Below are 14561 nucleotides of genomic sequence, written 5' to 3'. Positions count from 1 at the left end.
ATGTTTCTATCTCAAGTTGGTCATGTATTCTAAGTTATGTTCAAGTCACGTTATGTTACGTCAGGACTTCAGTCCTTTCGTATTCCAGTCACATTTCATCTTGAGTACATTATGATGTGTAGAATACATGGGGCCACAACAACTGTGGAGTATGTATTTAACTACAAATGTGATGCGTAAAATACATGGGGCCACAACAACTGTGGAATATGTATTTTTCATGTTAAGTCAAGTTTGTGTAGAATACATGGGGCCACAACAACTGTGGAGTATGTATTTACACATAGAATACATGGGACCACAACAACTGTGGAGTATGTATTTTTAATGTTAAGTCAAGTTTATGTAGAATACATGGGGCCACAACAACTGTGGAGTATGTATTTAACTGCATTGTGATGTGTAGAATGCATGGGGCCACAACAACTGTGGAGTATGTATTTACACATAGAATACATGGGGCCACAACAACTGTGGAGTATGTATTTTTCATGTTAAGTCAAGTTTGTATAGAATACATGGGGCCACAACAACTGTGGAGTATGTATTTTTCATGTTAAGTCAAGTTTGTCTAGAATACATGGGGCCACAACAACTGTGGAGTATGTATTTTTCATGTTAAGTCAAGTTTGTGTAGAATACATGAGGCCACAACAACTGTGGAGTATGTATTTTCATGTTAATTCAAGTTTCAGAGTAAGTTCATGCTAAGTCAAATTGCAAGTCAAGTTCAGTTCATGTTTCAATTTAAATTATGTCAATTATGATATGTTGTACTCCAAGTTATGTTTTAATTTCTTATGAATTTGATTATACATTTATGCTTTTACTGACATCCATGCATCATTAGCTTGTGTGGAAGTTTTTTGTTAACTTACTGAGATTTGTAATCAAATCTCACTTTGGTAGTCCCAACTACCATTCCCCCCGAATGGTAGATCTTGTTACAGGACCTGAAGGAGAATCAGGAGCTGATCAACTAGACACAGTTGACTAAGTGACGGTGCGACATAAATGTTGATATAGTAATTAACGTAAATTACTACTTGTACGATTGAGTTGCATCTCTACTACTTTTTGGATCATAACCATTTTGGACTAGTGTTGTGATCTTAGTTGTTCAATAGATTTTTATGTATGAAGTATGTTTTAAGCATTTGGGATATTTTCAATTTGGTGCATAGTATTGCTAAAGACAAAAAATTTATCCGCTGCGAATATTGCATATTGTTAGATGCATGTTAGGAATATTGCATCTTATATGTCATGAACGGGGGCAGGTAACCTTGTGTTGCATGTCTCGACGCTTCAAATGTCCGTCCGATCCCAAACGGAATTTGGGGACGTCACATGACCCTTCTTGAAACACACGAGTATATGTATAAAAACCACATACTACCTTTCATACCTTAAGAAATTCAAGCCTACTGACGACTAAAATTTCAAGCCTAATGTTTGGTGCATTTCCTAAGGACATGTGGATTTACTGCCCAGAGACGTATTTGCTCTGATACCACCCTGTAACGCCCCCAAATTCCGTTTGGGATCGGACGGACATTTGAAGCGTCGAGACATGCAACACAAGATTACCTGCCCCCGTTCATGACATATAAGATGCAATGTTCCTAACATGCATCTAACATTATGCAATATTCGCAGCGGATAATTTTTTTCTTTAGCAATACTATGCACCAAATTGAAAATATCTCAAATGCTTAAAACATACTTCATACATAAAGACCCATTGAATAGATCACAACACTAGTCCAAAATGGTTATGATCCAAAAAGTACTAAAGATGCAACTCCATTGTACAAGTAGTAATTTACGTTAACTACTATATTAACATTGACGTCGCACCGTCGCTTAGTCAACTGTGTCTAGTTGATCAGCTCCTGATTCTCCTTCAGGTCCTGTAACAAGATCTATCATTCGGGGGGAATGGTAGTTGGGACTACCAAAGTGAGATTTGATTACAAATCTCAGTAAGTTAACAAAAAAACTTCCACACAAGCTAATGATGCATGGATGACAGTAAAAGCATAAATGCATAATCAAATTCATAAGTAATTAAAACATAACTTGGCGTATAACATAACATAATTGACATAACTTAAATTGAAATATGAACTGAACTTGACTTGACATGAACTTGATCTGAAACTTGACTTAACATGAAAAATACATACTCCACAGTTGTTGTGGCCCCATGTATTCTACGTGTAAATACATACTCCACAGTTGTTATGACCCCATGTATTCTACACAAACTTGACTTAACATGAAAAATACATACTCCACAGTTGTTGTGGCCCCATGTATTCTACGTGTAAATACATACTCCACAATTGTTGTGGCCCCATATATTTTACACAAACTTGACTTAACATGAAAAATACATACTCCACAGTTGTTATGGCCTCATGTATTCTACGTAAATACATACTCCACAGTTGTTGTGGCCCCATGTATTCTACGGAAACTTATTCTTTAACTGCTTAAATACATACTCCACAATTGTTATGGCCCCATGTATTCTACGCGTCACAATTGTTGTGTCTCACGTAGTCTATGCATCACAATTGCTGTGATCCCATACATAAGTAATCAAGATGAAACGTGACTGGAGTACGAAAGGACTGAAGCCCTGACGTAACATAACGTGACTTGAACATAACTTGAAATATATGACCAACTTGAGATAGAAACATTTCGTAACATGACATAACATATAATAGACAACATATTTAACATGACATACTTGTAATATACAGTAATACATGACAAAATATATTATATAACAGATAAAAATTGATGACAGAATAAATTTTGTATAATAGACAATTACGTGATAATTTGGCATGGTATGACATATATGATAACATACATACATACACTGTAATTCCTTTACTTTGCACACATACATAGTAGACTGCTAGTAAGTTAAAAGCTAACTTACCTCGATCTCCGCGTTTCTTATAAAACTTCAAGTGCGATCACGAGGAACTGTAATTAGTGATTCTAAAAGTTAAAACTAAATCACTAATAATTTGAAATATGGAAAATACTAACTCAAAGAGTAAAAGTTTCACTTTACTATCTACATGTGGGAAAATGACCGTTTTACCCATAACTTAAGGATTTTGCATACTAACTCCAAAAGTTTCCAAAATTTACATTCCTCATGTAAATTTTGTCATAAACTTAAATATCAACTCAGAAAAATTTAAAAACAAAACACAACTATGAAGAACACACTATGGCCGAAACATCCATAAGCCATTTCCCTTGATTTTTGTTGCAATTCCTTCCAATTTCAAAATTCATGCTTAAACCAAAATTTTGCAACAAACATCTTCCAATCCTAAGTTCAAAACCATACTTAAAACATCAATTTAGAAAAAGCTAATAATTAACACCAAACTTTTTTTGTAAAAAGATTCAAGCACTTGAATCACAAGTTTTGACCTTAGATCAAAACATCTCCAAGAATTTCAAAAATCAAATCTTACTTCTAACATATTCATAATATCATCCTAACATCAACCATGCTTTAAATCATCAAACTAAAGTCACCAAAATCACAAAATAACATTTGGAGTTTTTGGTTTTACACTTAGTCCAAAAACAGAAACTTTTTCCTCAACTAGTTTTGATAAATCTCTTGATCTATGACTTATAAATATATGATCTTCAAACCAAACCATCACATGGTTTAAAAAGATGTCCTAAAACATATATAAGCTTCTAATTCAAGATCACATGGTTAGAAATTAACCAAAACATAAATTTAGCCAAAAATATCCACACTTTGGCTTATTTGAATATCTCTTTGCATAAAATTTCATATCTTTGAAACTAACATCAAATATCTTCAAAACAATAATATAACATGTATATAAGATACTTAGGATCTTCCAATAAAATTATTAAGGTCATTAGAATAGGTTTAGACTACCAAAGAGTTAAACTTTCTCAAAACAGAAACTGTTTTTCTTCTTCCAGTTTCTAAGTTTCTAAATCTAAGAAAATCTTTCATCAAAACCTTTAATCATGCAAAAATCCTCAACCAATAGTCACATATACATGTTAACAATACTCCATAAAAATTTCGGACCAATATCTATCCATTAGCTTGGTCAAAAACTTCAAACTATAACATATTCTTCAGTTTATCTCCCAGAATGACCTTTCTATAGTTTACACAATATTTGACTGATCGAATGATCTTCAAATGGGGCAAATAAGATATCCATGTAAACTAGACTAAAAAAAGAACAACTTATATAAAAGATATTTTATGATAAAATACTTACAAAAGCTTCGAAATGGGTGTGCAAAAGACCTCCTAAAAGCTGTCCAGAGAGAGTGTTTGATATTCTTTCAATAGAAAGTGGAAATGAAGATAATTTCGTGGGGAGAGGTGGCTGGAGATACTTATGGATGAGATATGGAAAAGATGAGGCTGGAGTTGAGAGTTGAGTGTAGTTTTCTCCTACCCAAAATATCTATAAAAGATTATCTCATAATATTATATCCAATAGTATCTACAAAAATCAACTTAAGATATTTTTATCTAATAATATCTATAAAAATCAACTCAAAATATTTTTACCCAATAATATTCATGAAAATTACCTCAAGATATTTCTTTTTATCCAATAATATCTACAGTTTTGAACAGACGTTTTGTCCGAAAATATGAAAAAATGTTATTGCGCCATAAGACTTTAAATAACCCTCCGAGTCTAATGGCACAAACCATAATACATTTTGACACTTCTAACCATCTCCAATAATAAAAAACACACTTCTGATACTATAGTAAATAATAACACTAATTATGTAGTTAGACAAAAACCTATACGATTAATGGATTCGTGAAAACTTATGGGGTTTTCACGAGGTTCCTAAAGTTAATAAAAATTTCACAATTGAATTTCTAGCGGGCTGTTACAAATCTTCTCGTGAGCAATATATGAGGTATTCTACACCTCGTTCACCAGTTGTTTCTGCTTCTACCGTAAATTCTATAATGCAATACAATAATGGTCTGACTAATAAGTTAGATAATGATACTATTTACGAACTTGTAAGTCTCGGTACCTAATACTCATAAACCATTGTCGCATTTTCTTAACGACTACAATCCAAAACTTGTGATGTTGACAAAGTCAATGAGAAAATTTCTATCCTTCAGCGACTTCTTCTAGAGTCCAACATGAAGATATGAACAATAAAATAAGAGAATAGGAATTTAAAATCATTGCTTGACTCTTCTTTTCGATTGCCTACTCCTTTAAACAGGGATGTCATGCAAATTTTTAAAAAGCAAAATCGTTTAAAGAATTAGGCGAATAGCCACAAATTTCTGTAATTTTATTTCGAGATAATAAAATAATATTTTACAAAGATTCATATTGTGTTTTCATCTTCTAGTAGATGTTCTGTATGCTCTATTTTATTTCTCCTTTAATAATACACATTTATTACAAAACCATAATATGAATCTGAAATATTAATTGCATTTAAGAGATGATATTTCAGAACTAATAATTTCATTCATCTCCCCCTCAAAGCCGAAAGGGTTTTTGATTTATATTTCAAATATATGCAGTTTTTATGAGCTATTCTGAAACTTCAATAACATTTAAATTATATATATAAGCTGCAATAAAAGCTAATCTAGATACTGAAAATATTTAAAAAATAGCTTATTCCACGTGCGTTTGGATTGTTTTAGATCATATAAGGATTTTTGAAACTTGATAGATTAAGTACTTCAGGACTATATGCTTCATGCATTTTATATCTAGTGATCCATATAAATATACAGTTAATCGTGCATACCCAAACTCTCGGTAACTATCAAGCTAATAAAAATCTCAATACAATTTCATCCACTTCAAAAGTATATTAATATTATTTCTGTGAGAAACCAACTCGTAATTTATATATCATATTTTTATTTCTTTTATACAAATACCTACTGATATTTAACAAACATCACATTTTAAGTGTTTAGACTATAAGTCCATATATATCATATTTTACTAGTGATATCAATTCTACATGAATTGTTTCTTTCTAATTTGGCCAATATTTTTACGTCGGTATTCTTTGACTGATTTTGCCTCACTTTATTCATTACTTCTGGGAATGTCAAGTTCCATTTTATATAAAAATACGTTGTCGATAACAGTTTTATTTTTATCCAGAATTTCTCATTTACTCATGAAATGTATCGAGATCTTGTTATTTTCAGGTACCTATCACTCTTCAAAGAAAGACATTTCATAAAAGACATCTTTAGGAGGTATTTTTCAAGAGGATTATACTTTTCAAGAGTTTTTATTATGAGAGAATTTTGTATAGAAAGTTTAGATTATCTTATTGTTTATTTTGTAAGTATGGCCTCTTCATGAGCATCAATTTCTTTTCTTTATGCTTTTCTCTTTCGGGATGCTTTATCTTTTATCTCTCATGCTTTTAGACATGTCTTATGTTCATTAGATTGCAATATTTCTTAATTGTCCTACTAGGATTTCAATCCTCACTTAGATTTTAGTAGTTAAAATATGAGACCTTTTTACCTTATTGCATCCATAAATTAATTATTATCTGAATTTCTAGTTCACCTATGATAATCAAGATAACGTCGAATTATTTTATTTTATTTGTTTCTAGCAAATTTTTCTTTCCGCTCATGGTAGAAAGACTTTATAGTAAAAAAATCTTCTGATTCTTTTATAGACGTCCATATGAAAATTATTCGACTTATCATAATTTATTTCGGATGATCAAGTTAATAATGAAAAACATATAAATATTTTGAATCACATCACTTTTGATGCATCATAATATTTGATTCAATAGTTGTATAATATCATCTTAAAGAAAAAGCTGGTAGTTTTTTTAATACGAGTTTCTGGCTCGAAATTATAGAAGTATTATAAAGATATTCATTACCACGTCCAAGTTCAATGCACCATTCACTTTTGGAAATGATATAAATCCAATACCATTCACTTCAGGAAATGATGTGGAACTAGTAGGACGTGACTCATGATTTCTTAACAAAAGTTCATTATTTTGCTTAACTACTAGAAAGACAAGATATAAGTTTAGAATATATTGTAAACTTTCACATTCGATATTGTTACTTCATGAGCAAATTTGAGACATTCATTTTAAACATATATTCTTTAGTGACTTTTCTCTACACAATTTCAATTATGCAACTTTAGGTGCATTAATCATAACGAATTTTTTGAATGATCCCGATCTTTGGTACATGTATCACTCATTTAAACTAACTCACAGAATCAACAGATATTTTATTATCAGATATTCAATAAAATTATTGGTTTAAGGCGATTCTTCAGGGATGCTCCATTTCTATTTCAAGATGAATCTTATCATCAATAATTCATAACAAGTGTAAAAAAATAGAACTTGTATATAAACTATGTGAATAAAAATTGACTACAAATATAACTGAAATGTAAATTATTAAAATTTTAATTCATCATAGATATAATTGAGATGTAAACTATGTGAATAAACGTAAAATTTTATCAAGTAATAATAAGAAATATAATCTTTAATACTCACATTGGGGATTGTAAATAATATATTGAAAAACTGATTTGAAGTAGAAGACCACTAGGTTCAGAATCAACAGAATCTCGTACTGACAACATGTTATGAAACTAAAAGAGAAATGATATTGTAAAAGAAAGAGTTGTTATTCAATGTAAAAACTTGATCATATACAAGTGAATGATATTCATATATATAGAAGTACAAAAGAATATATATATATAGAACTTAAGTCTTAATTGATGGTTAAATATATGTATTAATTAATGGCTCAATAATCTTAATTAATAGTTAAAAATTAATTTTAATTGATAATTAAATAGTCTTAATTGATGGTCACGTATAGTCATACAAATAAGTTTATAACAATTAGAATATTTTCCTAAAGAATATTTTATCGACAATAATTTTTCACCCTTAAGGGCGTAGGTGATTCGGAGAAGCAGCAAAGACCCAAACCCAATTGCCTTCCACAGATCAATATATTTAAATCTGAATCAAAAGCTGCGAACGACTCAGAACGAGCGAGGGAGAGAGATAATGGAGAGCGAGTTGGTCGGGTTTTGCATCGAAGCGGCGTGCCAGAGCAGAGAGAGCGTGGAGAAATGGCGGAGACAGAGGCGGAGCCTCGAGCGATTGCCCTCTCAGCTCGCCGACGCTCTCCTCCGCCGCCTGCTCATCCGTCGTCTCCTCTACCCTTCTTTGCTCGAGTACGTCTAATTAAATCCTGCCCTTTTTGGTTCCTCATAGAAACGTAGTATAAAAAGAAATTTGGACATATTTTAATCATACCGAAATGATCAATGATAAGCTTCAGCTTTTACTTTCTTGTGTGTTTATCAGAAGATAATTAGTTCTGCGAATTCTTTTTACTTGGATGATATTTTAAAAAATAAATCCCTCTAATTATATGTGAAATTTGTAGCTGCTTGCATTTACAGATCGTTTTATTGAAAAATTGAGCTTGATTAAGCCAACTAACACTATTAGGCTCAGTACATGTCAGAGAACCATATTTTCGATTTACCATTTCTTCATTTTGTTTAACTAAACATTCTTAGCAGCCCTAAGGAGCGGGACTCCTGTGTTTCGATTTTTCATGCATCAGAAATCAATGTGGTTGCGAAGTGTCTATTAGATGTGATAAGTTACAGCTTGTATGACTCTATTTCGATTTGGTTGCTGAGAATCCGTGGGGGAAAATTTCAGACTGAAACTTTCATTTTTGTAGAAGCTTTGGCTCTTCGTATAATATAAGTCGAGTGAACTCAAGTATTCGACGAAATATTTTTTTAAAAAATTTTTAAGCCATTTTGTTAAATTCATTCAATCATTCTATTTCGTGTCGCAAACTCAGAAACGTGTAGGTTCCTATAGTATATCAAATTTGTTTTCCTTTTGTATCATTAAATCCTAGTATTTTATCCTTGAGGTAAATTAGTTTCAGTATGTTAGCTGCTGCCGCTTCTTCTTCTTCTTCTTCTTGTTTTTGTGAGCATGGTTTTTGCTAAGCTATCTCTCCTTTCGTAGAGTTTTCAAACATAGTGCGGAGGAGATTGATCTCAGAGGTGAGAACTTTGTGGACGCAGAATGGATGGCATACTTGGGAGGGTTTCGGAACCTGTGCTCCTTGAATGTTTCAGATTGCCATAGAGTCACTAGTTCAGCTCTTTGGGCTATGACAGGTATTATAAAACCATACAATTAGGAGGACTTCAAAAAGTCAATTTGTTACATTTTCTAAATGTTTTCTCTGGGTTTAGGAATGACGAGTTTAAAGGAATTGGATCTTTCGAGATGCTTGAAGGTTACTGATGCGGGCATTCAGCATCTTATATCCATTTCATCACTGGAAAAGTTATATGCGTCAGAAACTGGTGTAACCACGAATGGAATTGTCCTTCTCTCTTCGCTTAAAAATTTGTCTGTCTTGGACTTGGGGGGTTTGCCTGTCACTGATCAGGCACTGAGTTCACTCCAGGTACTTCATTTCCTTCCAATTCTGGAGATGTTTTTAATAAATTACATGGTACATAATTGTACTTCTCTCATTTTTTTTTTCTTCTTGGTTCACTAGTGCTCCACGATCAGAGCCTGCTCCATAGCCCTCCACCATACCATTGGGGGTGGTCAATTTGGTGGTTTAACGTCCTATTTTTTTCTAGCTAAATGCAAAAATATAACATCCTTAATATGCACGACCATGAACAACAAAACCATGCATTTTTTAAATCAAGATTCAAGACCCTGTGCCTGTTTTTCTGAGTGGAACTTGATAGATCTTCTGAAATTATTATTTTATCAGCATACTGATTTTCATCTTGATCATTTGCTCATCCCCATTTAGGCTGGCCTAAAAGTAGTATTGGTTATGCACATTTTATCGGGTTTAAATTGGTGCGAAATATTTGGGTTTGTTCGAGTGTGTATATTTAGGAAAGTTGTTCATTGAAATTCCATTATTGCTTCTCACTTTTGCCTCCACTCTCAATTTTAAAATTCATAAATTCCATATTTTAAGTGAATGCCACTTAAACCACCATCATCACCGTCTCCGTACCACCACCATCATCTTTCATACTACTTTCACCACTCTCACCTGTTCCACACCCCGCCAACCCCATCGTTATCTCACCATTGTTACTTTCACATTACCATCAACAACATTGCTCTTGGCCACCTTCATGCTGCTGTTACTACCACGACCACCATTACGATTTCTATACCGCATTAACTATTACAAGCCATTACCATCACCATTATCACCATCATTGTCACTAACAACAATACTATAATTAGGGGTGTAATCGGTCTGGTCTATTCGGTCCATGGGGGGATTTTTGGACTAGGCCGAAAATTTCGATCCATTCATTTTTTCTCCCTGAGACCGGACCAGACTGTTATCTACCAGTTGGTCTAATTCGGTCCAGGCCAATGCAAAATGGGCCAACATACAAAAAAGCCCAAAATTACCTTCTAATGTTTATTTCGGTCCGACATACAAAAAAGGCCAACATTTTTCTTCCATTTTCTTTACTTACAAAATTTATTAAATTATAAAAATTATATACAATAATACCTATAAAAAAAAAATTCTATACAACAATACCTATAAAAAAAAATTCTATACAATAATAAAAATAAAATTAAATGAACTCTTTAATGTGGATTATCTAATTAACTCATTAATAAAATCATTAATTATAATTATATTAATGATGTTACTAAGTTTGTACTCAATACTCAGTAGTATGTGTATGAATTATGATAGTTAATACATAATGGCCTATATTAAAATTTTAATATTTTATATGGTATGAATAATTGGTCCATGGATACTTCATACTCGTAACTTAGGTATCTTACAAAAAAGGAAAATTCTATGTGCAGTCATTTTTGCGGACTCTTTTGTGCACTCCAGTGATATGATTGGTTGTGTATTAAAAAAATTAATCCAGCCAATCATATCAGTGGAGTGCGCAGGGAGTGCGCAAAAATGACTGTATGTAGCATTACTCAAATATGTGCCTAACTATTTTAAGTAGGTGTAGATACTAGGTAACTAGAGTATGTATCATTGCATATAATTTTATGATTTATCATAAAATTACATAATTAAGTTATACAACTACAATATAAAATACTATATAAAAAATGATTAAAAATATATATATGTATTTCGGTCAGTCTGGTCCAAAAAAATCATAACCCGGGATTGGACCAAAAATCAAACTTTTTGCAAACTAATGGGCCGAGACCAGACCATTAGTGTTATCGGTCCAGTACAAACTGGTTAACTTACACCCCTAATTGTAATTTCTTAATTTCTTTCTAGTTTTTTTTTTTTTTTTCAAAGTATACTAAACCAAATAATAAAAATTTACATTGAAGGGAAGTTCAATCCCATCAATTTTGAATCCATTCCTTTTTGTAAATTCTGAGAATTTCTCAAATTATTTGTAAGAGCACAATCTGATGATTTTTTATTTTTTTATTTTTTTAGGTTCTTACAAAATTACAGTACCTTGACCTTTGGGGAAGCAAGGTGTCTAACAAAGGTGCAGCTGTTTTTCAACAGTTCTCGAAACTGAGCTTCCTTAATATAGCTTGGACCAACGTCACAAAATTTCCAAATTTGTCATCTCTTGAATGCCTAAACATGAGTAACTGTACCGTTAACTCTATACTTGAAGGGGATGGAGGTAAAGCTCCTTTAAGCAAGCTTATTATCTCTGGAGCTACATTCATTGGTGAGGCTGAGGCTTTTATATATGTTGAAGCAAGTTTCCTGTCCTTTTTGGATTTATCCAAGTCTTCCCTTAAAAAATTCTGCTTCTTACCTTCTATGAAAGCACTGAAACATTTGGATCTCAGCTTTGTCATGATTGGAGATGATTTAGTCAAGCACATTGCATGTATAGGAGCGGATTTGAAAAATCTAAATCTCAGCAACACCAGACTCACCTCTGCTGGAGTTGAGATTTTAGTTGGGCATGTTCCCAATCTTGAAGTTCTATCGTTGTCTTCCACACTTATTGATGACATCGCAGTGTTATATGTCAGCAATATGCCATTAATGAAGGTTGTCGACTTAAGCAATACCAATGTGAAAGGTATGAATTTTCAAATGCTCTTTCTGCTTACAGATGGAAAAAGAACTTCATTCATTAACTTTTGAGTTACAGATGTTAGAATGTGGTGACTGAAAGGAGGTGAGGGCCTGAAATAATTGATTGGGCTATATTCTGGCTAATATTCCACTGGTATGAGCTACGGCTGCGGAAAATATTTTGACTTTTAAGATCTAAATTTTTTAATGCCCTTACATCATGATGATGACCTTTATGACATTGTGTTCCTTTTTCAGATAGTTTCCTTCATAAAATCGCATGACACTTAGTATTATATGAAGATCTCATTGGTGTCCCTTCAACTGATTGCTGAATAATTAGCCTTGTCTGCAAGCAAACAACCCCCCTCTCTATGGCACCCCTGCTTTCCGAATCTGGGTCTGAGAAGGAAAAGAACAGAATGCTCATAATATGGCAGTTGCTTATTCCTGCCCCTATTAAAACTTACTAAAGCTTGCTTTGTTGCTTTACCAACTCCTTGATAGATAGACAATTTTTAAGGCAATAGTATTTATAATAATAATAATAGCTACTACTATTTACTACTAATCTACTATGACGCTCCCTCAGCTAGCAGACTAGCTCCCTTCTGATCTACCTGCTGCAATTTTCAAACTTACTTATTTTTGGGTCACCCTTCTGATCTACCTGCTGCAATTTTCAAACTTACCTGCTGCAATTTTCAAACTTACTTATTTTTGGGTCAGTCAATGACTTGAGGGATTCCTTTTGTTGGCTGGAAGACTTATAGGAGGTCCCAATTAAGTTCTCAATAACTTTCAGTTGTGTTTGAATTTATAATTTTTGTATTCATGTACATTCATAACTGTTTCCTGTAATGCTAGTAAAGTTCTTTCTCGTGTTCTTCTTATCTATCATTGATATATATATTTATATCTGTAACTGGGTAAAATTTCTCTGTACCATTAGGTTTCATCCACCAGGCAGGTGCTGAGCCAGGCTCAGTTCTCTCACTGCAAGCCCTAGAAAGTCTCAGTCATTTGGAAATGCTGAATTTGGAGCAGACTCATATCCGGGATGATGCTCTAAAACCTTTATCAAGCTTCCAAGAGTTGAGAAATCTCTCTCTCAGAAGCACTTCCCTTACAGATCTCTCCCTGCACTACTTGTCATCTCTCCCAAAGCTGACAAATCTCAGCATTCGTGATAGTGTGTTGACAAATTTTGGGCTCGCTTCATTCATTCCCTCACGGACTCTAAAAATGTTGGATCTGAGGGGTTGTTGGCTCTTGACTGAGGATGCCATTTTGCCATTCAGTAAAAACCATCCTCAAATCGAAGTCAGGCATGAACTTGTACACATCTTTCCATCAGACAATATTGGCTCTAGCTGTCCATCTCCATCGCGATCAACTTCAAGGACCTTGCTAGTGAACAAGAAGCTGGGGAATATACACATTTCTCCATGTTTTGTAGGTAGGACTTCTAATTTATAATTTCCCAGTTGCAGCATCTAATAACCCTCCCTAATTTTCATTTTCGATTGTTTTGAAACAGATCAAAGAGTGAAGTATAGCAGACAGGAGCTACTCGAACTGCAGTATTCTTCTATTCGCGCATCTCCCATTGATAGAGGTATTATTAATACGCCCCAGTTGGAACTGAACTAACCGGGGATGACTCTTAAAATTGCTTTTCCATATTGCCATTAAAGATAGACACACAATCCTTTACGCTACAATTTTTATAACCGTGTTTTAAAATGTGTATATATTGGTAAAATGATGATCCTTTTATATTATTTTACAAAAATACCATTCATTTAAAACGTAGTTTTGAAAAAATTTGCGTAAAAAGTTGTGTTTATCATTCTCCGTGTAATCGTAACCTGTTTTTGTCTTTGGTGTTTTGTTCAATATTGACTCTTTATCTGTTACCCCAGGTGGACTAGAGTAATGGCTTTAACCAAAAAAAAAAAAAAAAAAATTCCAAACGTTTTATTTCCATTTAGGTGATCGAAGATAGTGGATTTGAAAGTGATACTAAAGAGCAGTTTGGATGCTACGCGACGCCAGATTCTGGAACTTGGCGTTTTATGTCGGTCTTCACTTAGAGAGACGATCAAATCAATCTATTGGATCAGTCAGCTTTCTAAATTTTGATTCAAAGGGTGAAAACGAAGAAAAGAGCAAGTTGCCAAGGTACTGGTAGCATGGTTTTTTTTCCCAAATTTCAACTAGGATGCTTTTATTTATTTTTTAAACTTTGTGTACTGAACTATAATAAGTGATACGTTAAATCTATCAAATATTGTCTATTGTCAAATATAGTAGTCTTTGTCAAGATCTAAGCAAAGAGATTGTGTCG

General features: G+C 33.1%; 1 protein-coding gene across 3 annotated transcripts; it reads left to right on the top strand.

The window, feature by feature from the left end:
• The first annotated feature begins 7998 nt into the window (after nt 1-7998).
• Nucleotides 7999-14519, top strand: LOC122289981 (toll-like receptor 3). 3 transcript variants are annotated; one of them, XM_043097472.1, is made up of 7 exons: nt 7999-8312; nt 9133-9287; nt 9366-9583; nt 11606-12215; nt 13164-13670; nt 13752-13829; nt 14206-14519. In XM_043097472.1, the coding sequence occupies exons 1-7, from the start codon at nt 8143-8145 to the stop codon at nt 14217-14219; spliced, it is 1752 nt and encodes a 583-aa protein (XP_042953406.1). In that variant the 5' UTR covers nt 7999-8142; the 3' UTR covers nt 14220-14519. The 3 variants fall into 3 exon arrangements, with proteins under 3 accessions (XP_042953406.1, XP_042953404.1, XP_042953403.1); XM_043097470.1 differs by having other exon boundaries at nt 14137-14519; XM_043097469.1 differs by lacking the exon at nt 14206-14519 and having other exon boundaries at nt 13752-14130.
• Nucleotides 14520-14561: the final 42 nt, after the last annotated feature.

Source organism: Carya illinoinensis, chromosome 12, assembly GCF_018687715.1.
Source record: "Carya illinoinensis cultivar Pawnee chromosome 12, C.illinoinensisPawnee_v1, whole genome shotgun sequence".
NCBI lineage: Eukaryota > Viridiplantae > Streptophyta > Magnoliopsida > Fagales > Juglandaceae > Carya > Carya illinoinensis.
This window is presented reverse-complemented; position numbering and strand designations above follow the sequence as displayed.